The 20415-nt window shown below is 35.0% G+C and overlaps 1 protein-coding gene across 1 annotated transcript in view; it reads right to left on the bottom strand.

The window, feature by feature from the left end:
• The window catches only part of BIRC6 (baculoviral IAP repeat containing 6), a gene marked incomplete at its 5' end in the record, with an annotated part of 236934 nt that overhangs the window by 45911 nt on the left and 170608 nt on the right, over positions 1–20415 (bottom strand). Inside the window, 2 exon segments of the mRNA XM_082852055.1 lie at positions 17419–17587; positions 18469–18633. Coding sequence (XP_082708181.1) covers positions 17419–17587; positions 18469–18633 — 334 coding nt within the window.

The raw sequence follows: 20415 nt of genomic DNA, 5'->3' as shown, positions 1-20415 counted from the left end.
CTGTTCATACTTCTAGCTATACATGCTAGATATAATGTTACTGATTACTATTTCTGGATGGTGGTCCATGAGGTAACTTATGTTAAAATTTATTTTTACTTTCTCCTTCGTGCTTTTAGGCATTGCTTAATACTTATAGCCTGCATAAAACCATGTCTTAAATTTGCTTTAAAATAACCTATTATGTGTATATATGTATGTGTTTGGAAAAAATGGGTTAGTGAGCATGTAACTGAAAAGCATGGCCATATGTTTATCTGATGAAGCTGGTGATGGAACTCAAAGGGGTTCATTATGCTACATTCACTAGTTTTACATATTTTGAACTTTTACATAATAAAAAATTTTATTAAATTGTCATGGTCATTAAAGACAAAGTTGGGGGAATGTTACAAACTGAAGAAGGTGGAAAAGGTTACTAAATGATCCTAGATTAAATTTTGGACAAAAAGCAATTTTTTTCTTTGCTATAGAGGACATAATTGGGACAACAGATGAAATATGTATGGTATCTGTGGATTGGATGATTAGATAGGTGTATTCTATCAATGCTTTTTTTCTGATTTTGGTTACTGTAATGTGGTTATGTAGTAGGCTGCCTTTGTGTTTTAGGAAATAAACAGTGAAATACTTAGGGGTAACAGAGCTATCATATCTGCAACATATGTCTCACAATTGGTGCAGAAAAAATAATGTGTGTATGTATAAAATTTATATATGCTTACATGTATAGATAGACAAAAGAAAGAAAGGAAGTTAGTGTCAAACTCCTAGAAAGGCATGGGGTGCGGGGGGACTTTGCTGGTAAGACTCCATGCTCCGGATGCAAGGAGCCCGGGTTCGATCCCTGGTCGGGGAGCCAGAGCCCACATGCATGCTGCAACTAAGAACCCTCATGCTGCAATTAAAGATTCCGCATGCCAAAATGAAGACTCCGCATGCCACAACTAAGACCCGGTGCAGCCAAAATAAATAAATAAATAAATAAAATATTTTTTAAAAAAAGAAAGGTGTGGGGAAATAGCCACTCAACATTACTGGTATAATGTCTATGGAGCACAAGTTACAATCTGTCAAAACAACAAATTGGCATACCCTTTGAATCATCAATTCTAGTTAATTCTGAAAACTAATCCTACAGATAAAATTATCAAGGTCACCAAAATTAGTCACTGCAACATTGTTTATAACAGCAAAATAATCCATTTATGTTCATTAGATGGAGCTGTTTCGATTACTAAATATCAATTACGCAGTCATAAAAATGAAGATGTGCCTTATGCTGCATTGGAACAAATTCCAAAATACCTAAGGTGGGAACAGGAGGAACAAGGAATAGAAATGGGGTTGTATGGGGAATTCCCGGGCGGTCCAGTGGTTAGGACATGGTGCTTTCACTCTTGATTGGGGAACTAAGACCCTACAAGCCTCATGGGTGTGGGGGGAAAAAAAAAGAAAGAAAGAAAGAAAGAAAGAAATGGGGTTGTATGGTATAGTGCCATTTCAGTAAATATAACAACGTAAAAGGTAAGGAAAAAGAATATGTATTCATATTTACTTGTTTTTTATATATACATATATACACACACACACAGGATCTCTATTAAAAAATATAAGAAATTAGTACTATTGATTATCTCTAGGGAGCTAAATTGGTCGGCTAGAGGACAGGTGCAGGAAGACAACCATTTATTAGATACCATCTTAAAGCTTTTGAATTTTAAAACAAGTGAAGAATATAATATTTGGATAAAGAAAAAAATGTGTAATTTAATATTTAATAAAGCTGATTAATGTTACAGGTAAAAGGCACATGATATAGTACATTTAGGTATGTGTTGAATTTTTACTTTCAAGGAATTAATGGATGCAAAATATCCCGCTATAAGGATATAGAACAATTAATGAGAGGTTAAAAATTTTACTAGGCTTTTGAAACCTAATTTTTTTTTCGCACCAGCTTGACAGCATGAAGAGTTCAGTGTACCTGCTCCGCCATGAAACAGATACAAATTTTTTAAAAAACATCACCACTCAAGGCCCTAGAAATAGTCCAAAGAGCACACAACAAACTGAGAAAACATTCATTTAAGAAAGTCTACTAAACCTCAGTAAGAAAAACAAGAACCTAAAGTATCTGAACCAAGATCCTACTCTCTTCCTGCTCTCAGCTCAGCAAGAAAGCAAATTCGCCACAGACTGGTGGAACCTGAGCTCCCTCTTCCCCTAGCTTGAGTTAGAAGATTATCTCCCCAGGAGGGGAAGATCTCAGCATTTCTCATCCTACCACCAGCTACTTGCTGCTGTGGCTAAGTTTCAGATAAGTAGAGCTAAGAGGCAGATGCTTCCTTTTGCCCAGACCCCACTTATGGGACAGGGGATCTGAACAGATAATTCTCCAAAAAAGATACACAAATGACCAGCAAACACATCATCATTAGTCATCAGGGAAATGCAAATCAAAACCACAATGAGATACCTGCCATCTCACATACACTAAGATGGCTGTAATTTAAAAGTCAAGGAGGGGCTTCCCTGGTTGGCACAGTGGTTGAGAGTCCGCCTGCCGATGCAGGGGACACGGGTTTGTGCCCCGGTCCAGGAAGATCCCACATGCCACGGAGCGGCTGGGCCCGTGAGCCATGGCCGCTGAGCCTGCGTGTCCGGAGCCTGTGCTCCGCAACGGGAGAGGCCACAACAGTGAGAGGCCTGCGTACCGGGAAATAAATAAATAAAATAAAAGTGAAGGAATAACTTATTACCATGTGAACCAGCATTTCCACTCCTAGGTATACAGACAAAGTAAATGAAAGGAGGAACGAAAACAGATATTTGTACACTCATGTTCACTGTTACTCACAATAGCCAAAAGGTATAAACAACTCAAATGTCTATCAAATGATGAATAAGCAAAATGCAGTAGATATCCATACAGTGAAATATTATCCAGTCATAAAAAGGAAATCGAGTACTGATACATGAAACAATATCAATGGACCTTGACAACACTGTACTGAGATTAAAAATTTAAACAAAAGACTACATATTACATGATCTGATTTATATGAAATGTTCACAGTGGGCAACTCTCTATACATAGAGAGACAGTAGATTAGTGGTTGCTTAAGGCTGGAGGGGTGGTAAAGAGAAAGAGGGATGATAGCTAAGGTGTATATGGTGGGTTTTTTTAAAATTAATTAATTTATTTATTTTGGCTGTGCTGGGTCTTCGTTACCGTGGGCGGGCTTTCTCTAGTTGTGGTGAGCAGGGGCTACTCTTCGTTGAGGTGCGCAGGCTTCTCACTTTAGTGGCTTCTCTTGTGGAGCACGGGCTCTAGTCGCATGGGCTTCAGTAGTTGTGGCGCACAGGCTTAGCTGCTCCACGGCACGTGGGATCTTCCCAGACCAGGGCTCGAACCCACGTTCCCTGCATTGGCAGTAACCACTGTGCCACCAGGGAAGCCCTGGTTTCATTTCGTTTTCTTCTTTTTTTTTCTTCTTTTCTTTCCTTCCTCCCTCCCTCCCTCCCTCTCTTCCTTCCTCTCTCTCTCTCTCTCTTTATGGCTGCATTGGGTCTTCATTGCTGTGCACGGGCTTTCTCTAGTTACGGCGAGCGGGGGCTACTCTTCGTTGTGGTGTGCGGGCTTCTTACTGTGGTGGTTCCTCTTGTTGCAGGGCACGGGCTCTAGGTGCGCGGGCTTCAGTAGTCGTGGCACACAGGCTCAGTAGTTGTGGCTCGTGGGCCCTAGAGCACAGGCTCAGTAGTTGTGGCGCACGGGCTTAGCTGCTCCGCGGCATGTGGGATCTTCCTGGACCAGGGCTCGAAGCCATGCCCCCTGCACTGGCAGGCAGAATCTTAACCACTGTGCCATCAGGGAAGCCACCTCTGGTTTCTTTTTAAATTGACAAAAATGTTCTAAATTTGATTGTCATAACAGTTGCACATAACTGTGAACATGCCAAAAATCAGTGAATGTGCCCTTTAAGTGGACAAATTGTATGGTAAGTGAATTATCTTTCAATAAAGCTGTTATTAATTTTTTTAAGTACTTATTCACATACCATTTGCTCCTTTTTCTTCTGGGATGTTTATTTTCTTCAATTGCTTAATAATATTACTTTGTATATGAGACAAAGAACACATAAGCTTTCCAAACATTTCCCCCAATATGATGTTTTGATTTTCAAATATATGCAAACATAGATGTAAATGCATACTCATATAGCCTCTTCCAACTTGAGACCAGCAAAAGAATGAAGTCTTGGAAAAACTTTCTGTCTTTCACTCACGTTTTGAATGGCTTCCATTTCTCTATTTAAGTATTTGAAACATTAGAATTTCCATTACTATAAATGTAGCCAGTTATCCAAAGATTTCCATTTGTACTGCTTTATAAACTTATTTATCAAAGTATTGCACACAGTGTTTTATTTTCCCCAATCCCCTTCCATGCGGCATACAATGAAAAAAAGAACAGAGTACAAAAATCATCCCAATAAAAGCCCTAGCTAGTTATTTTGTGGATATTGACCAAATGATTCTAAACTTTATATGGAAAGGCAGAATACCCAGAAGAGCCAACACAATAATGAAGAAGAAGAACAAAGTCAGAGGACTGATATGACCAGACTTCGAAGCTTACTATAAAGCTACAATAATCAAGATAATGTAGCACTGGCGAAAGAACAAATAGATCAATGGAACAAAAACAGTAACAAGAATCTGTACATGACGGTTTATAGCAGCTTTATTCATAACTGCCCCAAACTGGAAGCAATCGAGATGTTCTTCAAAAGGTGACTGGATAAACAAACTGTTATATATCAATACAGTGGAATATTATTCTGCAATAAAAGGAAATGAGCTACCAAACCAAGAAAAGACATGGAGGAAACTTAAATGTATATTGCTTAGTAAAAGAAGCCAATCTGAAAAGGTTATACACTGTTATGATTCCAACTATATGACATTCTGGAAAAGGAAAAACTATGGAGCCAGGAAAAGTATCAGTGGTCACCAGAGGTTTCACTGTGGATAGAGAGAGGGTGGGATGAATAGAGCACAGGAAATTTCTCAGGGCAGTGAAACTATTCTGTACAATACTGTAATGGTGAAATGCACAACACCAGGCATTTGTCAAAACCCATAGAATGGTATAACACAAAGAGTGAACCCTAATGTAAATTACTGACTTTAGTTAAAAATAATATGTCATGTCACTATTTGTTTATCAATTTTACCATGTACCACACTAATACAAGATGTAACAGGACACTATGAGTGGAAGGGGGTGGTGATATGTACTATCTGCTCAATTTTCTGTAAACCCAAAGCTGCTTTTAAACTAGTAGTCTATTGATTTTTTAAAATATTAGTCTATTAATTTTAAAAAATTAACTACCTAAAATTATAGTACTTTACCTAAAATTACATAAGAATACAGGTAATCCAAGACAGGTTGATTTTTCAAAAGCAATTAAATGGTTATGAAGTTATCAAGAACAACAAGAAAAACCACGAAATGAGAAGCTACCTCTCCATTATACGAATAAAGCCGAGGACAGCCTACCATGCTGATACTCAATACTGAAGAGAGGGGGAAAGGAATCTGACAAACATGAAGGGTTGATAATTTTTAAAACACTTTAAAATCTGGAAATAAATGGGCGTAGGGAAAATAAGACAGCTCTTCTAAAATAAATGAAACATGATACTTCTTTTTATGCTATTGTTGTTTATCTTATTCAATTAAGTTAGCAGTGAGAGGATTCCAACTGGGAATCTTAAATTATGGAAAGAGAAGATACTCTCTTCATATCAAGGAGGGATGCAAGCAAAAGCTGTGGAGGCAAGGTAATAGGCAGTGGACAATGAGATTGAAAATAGTAAAAACAGGGCAAGACAAAATTATGGGTCTGATTTACAAAGAACTTTAAATAAATTTCAGTACTATGCCATTTCTTATGACACACATTTTAAACTTAAAATAGGAAGGTTTTGTATATTTGCATTTTTCTTGACAACAGTCAGTTACATAAACAAGTGTGCTCATTTTAATGTCAAATTCCACCCAGATATTAATGCATCCGGCAATCTATGCTTATGCCAGGAAACTGGAAAATGATTATTCATATCTGATTTTACATTACTCGTGTTTTTCTTTTAAAGACTTACGTCTGAATATCCCTGCAGAAGGGAATCTGGAAAACTAAGGGAGAGCTAATTTTTGCTCGCTTTTTTAAGATATGCGCTTTTAAACTAACATGTATGGGTGGTCAGCGAACAAGAGGAGTCCGTAAATGTAACAAACTCTTAATGAAATACAAACGAGTACAAAATACACCAAGTGTTTCAATCCTGAATTCCTCAATCCTATGTTTGGCCATGCAGAACTTCATCAGAAAACTTTAGGTGTTTTTCCACACAGCACACTTCATCATTAATACAGGATTAAATGTGACCAGCCTGACAAAGAAGAGCAGGGGCATGACACTGTTATGCAACTCCATGTCTGCAAGGGTGGCTTGCAGCAACTTCTTCACTCAGCAAATGCCAAGTGCATGTTCAATGTTACTGCTTACCACCAACCAAGTAAAGACGCTATCCTTTGGATCCTCAGATGAACCTGTTTGCTGAATTAGGCAATGCTTGAAAACTACCTTGGAAGTATCATCAACAACTACAGATACAGGTGTGTGACACTACTATATAATTATTTCAGTAAGAGAAATTTTCTAATTTGAAAGTAGTTACTAGTACTAGGTAAAAGAATAAAATTCTCATCTTCTGTATTTGAAACAACATTTCAATGGGGAAAAGGATATTCAAATGGCTGGAAAAAAACAGAATAGTTTAAAGGTTGATAAGAAATTTATAAGAAATAATCAAAAAGATTAGTCATTTTTTCCATGAAACACATGATCCAGCATGTATAAAAGCTAAAAATAATTCTAAGAAAAAATGTAAAACATTTACTGCTTGGCTGACTACTGGCAGAAGCTCATCAATTCTTACCAAACAGTTACAGTGAAATTCACCACGGATTACTAATGGAAAAGACACACCCCTTCTGGAGAACTGAAAACATTTGCCATGTTCAATAAAGAAGTTTGTCCAGGTTTTTTGTGCACTTCCTTTTCTCTGAGTGTAAACAGAAGTTCTCCACAAAGAGAAAAGGTCCATTCATCACTACTGTGGACTAAAGCAGGATAACTGGGAATACTTTATTCCTGATGCAATGTAGGGTAAGGAACACTTCTCTTTTAATTATTTTGGAACTTGGACATTTATAGAAAATATTTTATAAAAACTATAAATGGAGTATAAGTTTTAAAAATTGTGAATCACTATTTTGTATACCTGTAATTTATATAATGTCATACATCAACTATACTTCAAAAAAATAAACTCAGACATTTAGTAACTTCATTATTTTAGGCTAAAATATGTGGTGATTATACATATTAGGTATAAACTGTAATTCACATTAAATACATCAGCTTAGTTAAATATACATAAAAGACTTAAAAAATGTATTTATAGCTACTAAATATACACCCAGAATATATAAATGACAGTATCTGTGTGCCTTTTCATTATATTTTCTATTACTCTACCCAACTGTTAAAATGATAATAGATTATTTGAAGTTCTACTAAAATGCCTCTATTTTCTATCATGTTCCACCACCTTCAACAGAGTAAATCAGAACTGCAGGCTGAAAAATAACGCAACAAAAGCAAGTACAATAAATTTATTTCCTATTTCTCTGTATAGTTCAAAGATACCTTTCCTAAGGATTTGTTTCACAGTCAACTTTCTTCTTCTCTAGACCAAGAGATTTTTGGGGAAAATGGGTACTCCTGTCATCACTACAACAGAAGATGTAAAGAAGCAAGAAGAGAAAGAAGAAAATGAAGAATCTGTCTTGACCATGTTAGGCATTATTGGGATAGTACTTAACTTCCTGGTAGTAGTTATTGTGTATATCTATATCACAAGCTGATAGTCTCTTTCATGGGGTTGCATTCAGGACAAAAGCCAGCTCTAACAAAAATGATTTCTAAGAATAACCTTTAAAAGAATATTTCCAGAAGATTATGACAAACATTCCAGGGCAAGTGCCTGGCTCTAAGGGCAGTAACCAGGGTAAGTGCCCTACTCTAGGCACTGCAGTGAATATGTGGATAATAAAGATTTATTTCTGTATGCCAGAAAACACACAAGATCCAGTAATAGAAATAAGACACAAAAGCAACCATGCAATGGATTTTTTTCTAAAAGTACATATTGAATATATATCATTTTCATTCCAATTGCTTTTAAATTTATGTTTATTTTAAGCCTCTAATAATCTACCTAATATAGGAAAGGAAAATTTTTTCAGCATGGGAAAGAAAACTAACAAAATCTACAGAAAAATAAAGTTTTATTCGGTATCAATAAATGCTGAATATTCTCAAAAGCATTGTCTTCCTCTGGATTTATACTTAATATCTCAAAAGAAATGCATGCTTTATAATAATTTTTTGGTAGTTACGCATTTGTAACTATAAGATTGCATAGAAAATAAATACTACACAGAAAAAGCATCTTGTTTTTTTCTGATGTTCTTCAGCATGTGTTGACTTTGTTTCTCTGATCAATTTCAGTAATACAAAACGAGAGGCCCACCTAAAGTATAAAAACCTCAACTCAATCTAATAAAGTAATACTTGTTTATGGAATGTTCATTTGAGTGGACTCAAAAACTAATGTGAAAATTAAATAATAAATTGCTCAAATATTTATTTTCAATTAAAGAATTTATTCATCCTACTTTGCCTAACTTGAAATATAAAGTCATCCTACATTTCACGGAAATATCACATGGAAATAAAGCAATCAGAGATCCTTAAATTATTTCTCTGTAAATTAAAAATCCTTTCAAGTAACTGAATATTAAAATTTAATCCATAACTATATGCAATCAACATCCCTACAACTAGCGTGGCTAGTATGCATATCTTAAAAGATAATCATGTAACAAATATATTCTATCTGGTAAACTACCTTATTCAAAAGGCAGCTCCATTTTTCAAAGTACCAATCCAATAATTTGACTTTTACACTTATATACCTTCCTAACGCTAAACTATTTTCTTCCCTAGCAGATCAATAGTTGTAGAAATTATACTTGAACAACATACAGTTTTTTTTAAAAAGGCTGAAATAAACACTGGGTACAGTAAAGTAAGAGAGAATTTTTTCATCTAGGATCTTAAATTCTCACTAAAATGTAACTCAATGAATAAACCAAAAACTCTTCCTTGATACTATACATTTAAAAACAAAACATGGCTCTGCAATAAAGATCTTTGCAAATGAGATTACTGAAAGGATATCTTAAGTGAGCATATATCATCAAGAATATTTGTACATTAATAGAATGTTAGTTCGAAGTTGTTTTACTGCAGAGCCATGAATTTAATATGTAATTAGTAATAACTCTATCACATACAAGTGCTGTAAGGAAAACATCAATGAGTCTTACACAAATACTTTGATAAAAATAACTTCTGTATGTAAGGATTCATACACAATATTTCAATTTTTCCATTGTTTAATTTCTTGAATTTATACTTTTCAATCAAGCCTTAGCCAACAAACTGTTTTGGGGATTCATGTCAACCCTAGAATATGTTAAACTTTGGCTGAAGTTGGCAGTTAAGCCAGCCACTAGGGCAAAATAATGAAATAAACGGAAACCCTATCAAGAGGTCAAAGATTTTTGGCAGAATATCAAAGTATGAATGTTTTTTACACAAGTCAAGGCCAACTTGCTCTACTCAGCAAGAAGGATATTATACTGGGGGCGTGATACACACACACACACACACACACACACACACACACAATCTTTTACAGTTTCTCATGTAAGCCTAATTCAATGATTGTTTTAGCCAATTCCCTTTTTATGCTTTTAAAAAGTATTCTACTGGGAATTCCCTGCTGGTCCAGTGGTTAGGGCTTGGCGCTTTCACTGCCACAGCGCAGGTTCAATCCCTGGTCAGGGAACTAAGATCCCATAAGCCACACTGCACAGCCACACATAAAAAAAGTATTTCACTAATTTATCATATAAGCATCTAATATGTGTAATATTTGACTATGTAATGGCAATATAACTGGCATAAATAAATTTGGAAACAAATATAACTCTTAATAGGCTTACAATTTAATTAATGGGAAATTTTATATATATATATATGGCACAAGTCAAGTTGTTTATAGAAGAAATGAAGAGTTATAGTTCATTTGGCAGGTTGGTTAGGTGGAATTTTATTAAGAAGGTGTGTACTATAAACAGACTACAATGTGAGAAGTGAAAATATAAACAATAGATACACTGGCAACTAACAGGAAGAGAAGGACCACTCTACTTTGGGTAAACAAGGAAGGTATCTTTAAAAGGTTCCAGGTATTTTACCCTTACAAATCTATACAAATCAAATCAACTGGAGACCAGATAAATTTTAATTTAAGCAACCTCTCTCCCCCTTATAAAATTTATGCAACATAATCATTTAAGAGACAGAGTAATGTATTCCATACCAAAGACATTTCAAAATAGAATACCTTTGACAAACAGGAAAATTCTAGATAAAAGAAACTAATATTTATTGATGAGCACTTATGTGTGCCAGATACTCTGAGTGGCCACTAACATGCTCAAAATTTTGGTACTCTGTACTCTTTTACCAAGAATGAAACAGCAGACAGGATCTTGTTTTTGACTCATATGCAGAAATAAAATACATTAAATGCAGGCAAGTGTTTCAGATTTTATTTGTACTACTCAGATAATTTTTAAGAAAACTGGGGCCATATTATAACACAGTTTGTAATTAAAAACCAAGTGACCTGCAACTTTACTTAGCAGAAGAATCTTGTAAAATCTTCACCCATTTCTGACAGACTCATTATTAAAACAGTGTAAAGAAATGGCAATAAAATACAATATAACTCAAAAGTTTCAAATGAACTTTACCAAGAAAACCATAAATAAGGATATGATGTTAAGAACTATGTGTTATGACAGCTCAATAATTTCTACTTATTTGTTTCTCAGGCAATGTGTATCAACAAAACAAGCAAAATAACTATTTTCGTAAATGATAAAGTAATATATTTTCTACTGATAAACCACTGTATTTTCATGTAACAGTACTAATATAATTTGTAAGCCCTCTACAAACAACAGGCCCTCCTGAATTTGCTGCCCTGAGGCCTGAAAAGATAGCAACGGTTCCAACTGTACGTTTACTCTGAAGGATCTTTTTAGGATTTAAAGAATGTGGTCATATTTAAGACATTTGCCATAACAACAAAATTAACTTTATTCTCTCATAAAATTAAACCTAAATACTGAATTTTTGAGGAATATAACCTAAGATATATTCCAAAGATATATTGGATTTTAACCCAAAATCCATTTTCCTGAGGAAAATCAGGTGGTATAAGAAAGCTTGCAATAATGGCTTTTGTCCCATTATAGCTAGTTACAGAACTACCATACCAATATTATGAAAAAGAGGAAATTTTAATACTAGTATATACTATCACTTAGCTAAGACAACCAAGCCAAATTAGTAGATACTTTATAATGTTCTCAATTAAAAAAAAAGTTTTGTGCTTGTTCTCCTTTATTCCTTCCTTTAACATATCACATGTATTCATTTCTCTCTTCCATAGTGAAAAAATCCATTTATATCTTTTTTAAATTTGAAAATATGTGAGCTTAGTAATGGCCACATCACAGCTAAACAGTAAAACGTGGGCAACTGAATAAATTTCTCTGGATTTCATTTGCTCTTTCCTAATCTGACACTATGAAACACGCACTAAAAAGGTAGAGATTTTATAACACTTTGATAAAGAGTTTCCAGCATGCTCTACTATATTAATGGCAAGTAATTTAATGTGCTCAGTGGTGCTGTTTTCTGAAGACAGGAACAAGTCATTTTCCAAAACGGGAATGAGAATGATAAGGGTGAGAGACTCTAAAGTAACATTTTACCTGCTAATTCTCACATTCATACAATTTTACAAAGAATTTCTAGCAATGAAATGAGACCGCCATCTAGTGGCCAGTGGGGTAACTGAAGGCTTACTCAACAGCGTGTATGTAACTGACAGCAGCCTGAGGAAAAATGATCCTCGTTCACAACGCAGCTTTCAAAATAACATGGCTGTGACAAATGGAACTCAGAATGTTGGGAGAGAGAAATTAAAATGAGCACATCCTTCATATGAATATTCTCCTATCTACCTAAGAAACCTCATGAAAATAACTACTTTCTTCCTTTTAAGATTTTTATCATTCCTTTTAAAAATGATACTAGAGATAAAAATAGCCTAATACAAACATATAAATCACTTATTTGTTTCAGTTACCTATCTTGAAGCTGTGGCTTCAAATTCACTGTTTTATACACAGAGTTACCTTAATGAGCACCGTTCGCCTCAAGTCTCACTCATTCACTACTTGTGCTGTGTGCACCCTTTGTTTCTATGAAAAAAAAAGGCTCCTAAAAAGCAATTAAGTGGTCAAAGCAACACCTCAAAGGCTAAGAGGGAACATAAAGTGCTATCTCTTGACAAGAAAATTAAAATCTTAGATCATTTAAAAAGTGGCATGTCGCCTGCCAAAGTGGACTGGTAAGGCTGATAAGAATAAACTGAACGTTCATAAAATAAAACAGAAAGAAGTCAAAATTTGTGGAAGTGTTAGTGCTGTCCTTACAATGGCAAAAATGGTTTCTCTGGTTCGTGATAAAGTGCCTGCAAAGACTGAGAAAGCATCAAGTTTGTGACTAGAGGACATGTCACAGAAGCATATCCCCGTTGAAGGCAAAACAATGTGTGAAAAAGCACTTGGCCTCTATGAGCACTACTGTGAGGGGGTTGAGGAGAGCTGAGGAGAGGAAGTTCAAGGCTAGTAAAGGATGGTTGGCTAGCTACGGAAAGTGCTACAGTCTTAAGAACTTAAAGAGCACAGGAGAATCGGCATTCCCAGAAGAGCTCAAGGAACTCACAGAAGAGAAAGGCTATCTTCTAGAGAAAGTCTTCAACTGTGATGAAACAGGCTTATTCGGGAATAAGATGTCCAATCATACCTACATCCATAACAGTACCAAGCAGGCCGCGGGGGCTCTAGGCCTGGAAAGATAGCTTTACCGGTGCTGTGTGGCAACACAGCAGGTCACATGATCAAGCTAGGCCTCATCTATGAAGCAAACAATCCCCAGGCCCTTGAAAACAAAAATTGCCTGCCCGTGTGTTGGCAATGCAACAAGAAAGCTTGAGTGACAGCCATCTTCTTGAGATGGTTCCACCGGTGCTTCATTCCTGAAGTGAAGAAATACCTCAAAGAGAAGGGGCTGCCAATAAGGTCCTCCTCACAATGCTCCCAGCCATCCCCAATGTCTCTGCTTTGCCAACAAGAACATGGAAGTGATGTTTCTGCCTCTTAACACTATCTCACTACCACAGCCACTTGACCAATGGATCATCAAGTGCATTATTGAGGTGACTTACACCCACTTCACCTTCAGGAGGATCCCTGCTGCCCTTGATACTAACCTTGACTTCAGCATCGTGGATTTATGGAAGAGCTTCACAACTATAGATGAAACTGTCCTTATTGCAGAGGCTGCAGATGCCCTAAAGTCCAAGACCGTTAACGCATGTTGGAAGCCATTATGGAGTGGGGTAGTCAGTGATTACCCATTATTGATGCGGAAGTCAGGAATATCTTGAATGTTGCAAGTGAAGTTGGTGGAGAAGACTTCACTGATATGATGTGAGGACAACAAGGAACACACAGAAGAACACAGAGAAACCTTTCCCAACAAGGAACTCAAAGATCTACTGAAATCCTTGACAGATGATGATGATGATGATGATGATGATGAGGATGATGATGATGATGCAGCAGAAGATCTAGAAGAGGCAGGGCTATCAATCTGGACACTTGAAAAATTTGCAGCAGTTTTTCAAAAGGTGGAATTGTTAAAGGATATGATCCTGAGTACATCCTCCAATGGAATGAAACCTCCGTGTCACCCGAGGGATAACAACATAAGTACAACCACTGCAAGATTTGTTTGATGATGCAAAGAAAAGAAGAAACAGCTTACAACAATGTTTCTAACTAAAGCACCTGCAACTGTGAAGCCTTGATCTTCAATACTTCAAGACCCTCAGCTCACAACCTCCACACATCAAGACATCATTATTATTGGACCTCCTCCAAAGTATCAACATCTGCAATTAGAAGCTGGTTCTTCCAACACAGATGTCCTGTCAGTAGGTTCAAGTTAGCCTGATGTCTCACTGCTTACCTACATGCTACACATCTGTCGCCTCACCATAGGCATAAGACAGCAATCATCATCATCATCACATGACGGTTAACAAAAGAAAAGAACCAGGGTTTTGGTGAGTGTTAACACAGTGTGTGTGAGAAAAAGAAAAAATTCATATTTTCTCTATTTATAACTATATTTTCTATATGTACTTATATTTTAAACATTCTATGTATTTCTCTTTCATTAAATGAAAGCAGTCTGTATGTGCTGAAAGGAAGAAAATATGTTGTTGTTGCTGGTGTGTACTATGTAGTTAGGTCTATGATGAGTGTCTCTGTACTGAACCTGTAGACTTTTTTCTTGTCATTATTCCTTAAACAATACAGCATAACAACTATTTATGTAACAATTACATTGTGTTAGGTATTATAAGTAATCTAGAGTTGATTTAGAGCATACAGGAGGATGTGCAGAGCTTATATGCAAACACTATGCCATTTGATATAAGTGACTTGTGCTCCTGTGGATTTTGGTTTTGGTGGAGGGTCCTGGAACCAATCTCCCAAAGGTTAACTATATTTTACTACAGCTCTCGAAAGAGCTTATTACATTCGGCTTGTGTTTTTGCATATCATCTGCTAGCAACGTAAGCAAGCCATTGAATATAACATCTCACACGAAATTATTAGCACTGCTCTCACACTTAAAAACCAACTTGCTGGATATGCTATAAAATAGTCTGTATTCTGTATAAATGTCAATATCATGAAAGACAAAAAAAAGTTGGGAACTTTTCTGGATTAAAGGAGAACAAAGATATGACAATTACATGAAGTAACAGATTCTGTATTGGATGCTCTACCTTATCCCAACCCCTCAAATGGCCAAAAATAATATTCTACAGACCAATGACAAAACTGGAAAATGGACTTAAGACTAATTTTATAAAATAAGAATTTTACTAAGTTCTGAGAAGACTGACTAGATAATTTGTTCAGATTTTAAAACGTCACTTTAAAAATTAGCGTTTTAACCAAAATTGATATTTACTAATATATTAAGTTACATTTTCTTGAAATACATCTATAACTCATATTTAGAATATTCTAAATGGGCATACTTAAATAATATACCTTGTTCCTTAAAAACTATGGATTGAATATATCCCAAGTTCCAAAAAATTTTCTCTGATAAATGAAAACATCATTTAAGAGGTGTTCTGCCAATTATCTGACCTACTTATCTTAACTAAGTTAATTATTTTATATTAATTTACCTTAACTTAAAATCTTATTTCAAAATAATTTTTGTAATGTGGTTACAAAATGTGGTTCAAATATAAATGTGGTTCAAATATAAATCTATCAATTAAAATTATACCACTATCAATTAAAATTATACCACTATCAATTAAAATTAAAATTATACCACTGGACAAAGTACCAGATTCAAGCATATAAATCTCAACCTTGGGCAAAGAAATGTCTTTACTCTGAGAAAATAATCACAAAGGAAAGGCAAACGTTAAATTTCTAAAGTAGTTCCAAGATAGACTATCTTAAGTCTCTGCAATTCCATATGTTTACCAGAATCAAGGCTTATTTATTAAAATACACACTTAACAGAAAGTGCACCTACTTGAATAGACTATTTTAAACAGTAAAAGTAAGTAATACCAGATTTCCTTTTTGATTCTAAACCATAAAGATAAAAGCTCAGTGTTACACAAGGACTGAATTTCCGAACAAGACAAAATTAAAAATTTCTGAGAGGTCATACAGTTTGAAAGTAAAAGGATTAATAATATTTTAACAATATGGAAGGAAGTAAAGAGAAACCTTATCTTACTCTGTTCAATTTTTCTAAACGATTTAATGTTAAATTGCAGCACTGATCTGAAATACTTAAGTTTACAGCTCCAAATATTTTACTTAATCAAAAAATATATTGTGCATTTGACATCTATTTTTTCAAAAAGACAAGTCTGATGGATCAAACAGGTCAATCTAAAAAAAAAAAATCAATTACATAACACCTCAATATTTTTATGAAAAAGTTTGAGGTAGGGTGGGAAATGGTGTGTTTGGAATCACAATAAACTTTTCAAAGTGGAGAATATGGGCAGTAATCCCTTTTCAAATACGAGTACATTTTCCATCCATCCAATTGCATTTGAACTGCTACCACAAATCAAAATAAACTACTTCAAGATTCATTTCCATTGCTTTCCTTACCTATTCTTCCTTAATAATATAATTAAATGTGTAAGTGTTTATTTTCTTGAGTAAGAATATGAATAAAAGCAGAGATAAGAAGCAGAGCAAATATTTTAAATTTTAAAATGAATAAATAAAATTAAAGGTCCTGGCTAAAAGGAAATGTTAACTGTTTGTTTTTCTTGGCAATACTTGTATGTCACTGAGTGTCTAAATAAAACATAAACTTTCTATTCTTATTTAGGAAAAGAATACATTTCTTGGAAGATAATTCCACAACCAAGAAAATAATGAACTAATTTCAATCAATAATCAATTGTATATTGACAAAGTAAGTAACTATGGTACTTTTATTACTGAATTTGTAAAAACTAATACCCATTGTCAAGTATCTATGGACTTGAATAATTCATCTATCTGCCTTTCTTCAAATAACTACTGTCTGAAATTCTAATATTTGAGAAAAACATTAAAAACACATAGAAATTCAATTAATCGTATTCAGATCAGAATATTGTCATGAAACTGCTAGCCTTTGCCCTATCATTTTCAGTTACAGGTTATTAAAAGAAAAAAATGTATTTTCACAGTTGAAAACAAAGGGATAATGAAAACTTTTATTTATGTTATAGATGACTACATAGTAACAAATTAGGGGCCCCCTAAAACAACTAACTGTTTCTCAAATAATTTTAAGAAATAAATCCATCAAACTCACACCTATATATATCAGTGAAGGATAATTTCAAATATTCCAATTGAACCTTATTATTTAAACTGATAATAAAATAAGTAAACAAAAGTAATCATCCACTAAGATATTTCAAAGGACTAGTTACAGTGTGATTTACCTGAGTCATTTCGTAGATAAGATGACATGGCTGGGATGAGGCAGGACTGACTGAGAAGCTCTAGAAGAACAGATGGAAGGGCATTACTGTTCTGTCCTCTACTCTCGTGAGATGACTGAGCTTCTCCATTTACAGCACCACTTGCAGGATTTATATAACTTGCAAGAACCTAAAAATAAAAATTGTTGGATTTAAACTGCGTTCTATCTTTGTAGTTTAAAAGCCCATATTTTATGTTAGTCAATCTGAATACCAAGAGAATGTACTTTCAACTCAATCAATGCCTCATACTACATGTTTTAAAAATGACGTTTTTTCTTTAGATTTTCAAAAGAGGGTATGCTTTCCATGATGACGTACTGTATGACCAGACATACAGAAGCAATCCACCTAAGAACATGAACTTAAAAGCTTAGTAGGAACTCTGAGATTATTTATTTCATTGAATAGATTCAGTTTATAGTTTGAGGGTGATGGAATCTTAGAATTTTATACAAGAATAAGCTTATCATCCTAGAACTGCAAAAATTATGTTCAAAGACTTCACCAATGCTCTAAAAAAAAAAAATGGACAACTAATTTTAGTCAATTAGTTGATCCAGGAACAAAAGCTAATCTTTAAGAACGTACTCTTCTCATTTCTGTGGTACTGAAGACTTTATAAGCTAGTTCACCTTGCCCAGTTCTAGAAAACTTATAGAACAATGTGAGAAACAAAGATATAAAAAATAGATTTTTTTAAAGAGTCCAGATATAGCACTTTAGATGAGAAGTTGACCAGAAGAAAGTAGACATGGCACAGTCCAGTTATTTGATAATTTCATCTTTGTCACTTTCCTCTCAGTGAAGAAGCTAAGAGGGAAGAATTTAGAGTTACAAGTAGGGAAGAGAAATCTCTGTCCAGTATCTTAAATGTACTGAGAGCAAGGAGTACAATGGGCTGTATAAAAGTAGCTTAGGATGAGATGGATAGTCAACAAGAGTTAAAAGTCAATACAACAACAAAAAATTTAACTATTATCACTGACAATATCAACTTTGCAAATATACCTGCAGGAGACAGGTAACATGTTCCTCTTCCAGCCTCTGTTTAGTTAAGGCTTGTTCCACATCCCATCCAGAAGCTGTAGAGCCTGTTCCAAAGCCAGTCCCTTTGGCCCAATAGAGCTGCTGTTCCTCTGTTGATGTAGGGTTGTGAGAGCTTGATACTGGTGGCTTATAACAAAAAATTAAAATGTATTACTATTTGGTTTCATTTACCATCAAAAATTTATCAGTAGAAATTTAAATAGTTTAGCTGCTATGGAGAACAGTTTGGCACTCCTTAAAAAAATCAGACAAAGAAAGACAATGTGACCCAGCAATTCCACTCCTAGGTATACATCCAAAGACATAAAAACTGATACTCAAACAAATACGTTACTCTTATGTTCATAGCAAGACCATTCACAATAGCCAAAGGGTCAGCCCAAAAGCCCACCAATGGCTGAATGGATAAACAAACTGTGGTTTATACATACAATGGAATATTATTCAGCCATAAGGAATAACGAAGTTCTGATACATGTTACCTGGATGAAACTCAAAAACATTATGCTAAGTCAAAGAAGACAGACACAAAGGTAACATGTTGTATGATTCCATTTATATGAAATATCCAGAGTAGGTAAATAAACAGAGACAGAATGCAAAGTATAGCTGTCAAGGGTTAGGGGAAGGGAAAAATGGGGAACAAATGCTTATATTTAAGAATAGATAAATGGGGACTTCCCTGGTGGTGCAGTGGTTAAGAATCCACCTGCCAATGCAGGGGACATGGGTTTGAGCCCTGGTCCAGGAAGATCCCACATGCCGTGGAGCAACTAAGCCCATGGGCCACAACTACTGAAGCCCACGCGCCTAGAGCCCGTGCTCCACAACAAGAGAAGCCACCGCAATGAGAAGCCCACGCACCGCAACAAAGAGTAGTCCCCACTCCTTGCAACTAGAGAAAGCCTGCCCGCAGTAACAAAGACCCAACACAGACAAAAATAAAAATTAATTAATTAATTATTTTTTTAAAAGGATAAATGAAACTTTAACAATGTTTCCCAGGAATAGATAGGTCAAAGCATTTTAGGGCCTAAAGAGTCAATAACTCAAAATTAAACAGAGAAAACAGTGAAAGGAATAGGGATATGAGCCAAATCTTTTAGGATGAATCTATAATGGTGTCATATGTTTTCAGTTAAAGGAAACTTCAACTGAGTAATGTAGACTGGCTCACCCCTGTTTTGCCATTGCTAAAGAAGCTAAGAAATCTAATAATCACCTGTCGGTTCATATAAAGCATGCTCATTTAATTTTAAAACTAAATTAAACTTTGAATACATTGAAGTTTTTGTCATAAAAACTCTTAAGAGTGATTACTCCTTTGTTATCTTGAAGTGTTTTTGAAGTATCAAACTAAGATTAAATCAGAAAATCATATATATTTGAAGATTTTATTCAAAGTTTGTCAGATTTCCAGTTAAAGACAGATTTGCTTGGAGACTGGCTAATATCAGAATCACTGAAATTATTTTCCTAAATTAAGGGTTGAACAAGGACTATTTTTCCTAATAATTTATCTTCTTCCTTCTTATTTGGTGTCATTTCCTAAAACAGTCTCTGTTAGGTGATGCCTTGATATTTTTTCCGTTGAGCTATTGTTCTCTGTATTCCTTCTTTTTTATTTTTGCCACGGTCAAAAAAAAAAATGTTAATGAAATGCCGTATTTTCTACTCTGTGAGGTAAACATGGACAGATGCTTCAGTTTATTAAAGTCTAATTAATAACTGTCTTTCTAAAAAGTTTTATATATTTTATGAGATGTCTTACACATCTTTTTCAGATTTATTTATAGATATTTTCTTTTTCTTTTGGCCGTGCCACACAAAGGATGTGGGATATAGTTCCCTGACTAGGGATTGAACCCATGCCCCCTGCGTTGGAAGCACAGAGTCTTAACCACTGGA

The sequence above is a fragment of the Leucopleurus acutus genome (genome assembly GCF_964270905.1).
Source record: "Leucopleurus acutus genome assembly, chromosome: 12".
NCBI lineage: Eukaryota > Metazoa > Chordata > Mammalia > Artiodactyla > Delphinidae > Leucopleurus > Leucopleurus acutus.
The sequence above is the reverse complement of the archived record's forward strand: the minus strand, read 5'-3'. Positions and strand labels throughout refer to the sequence as shown.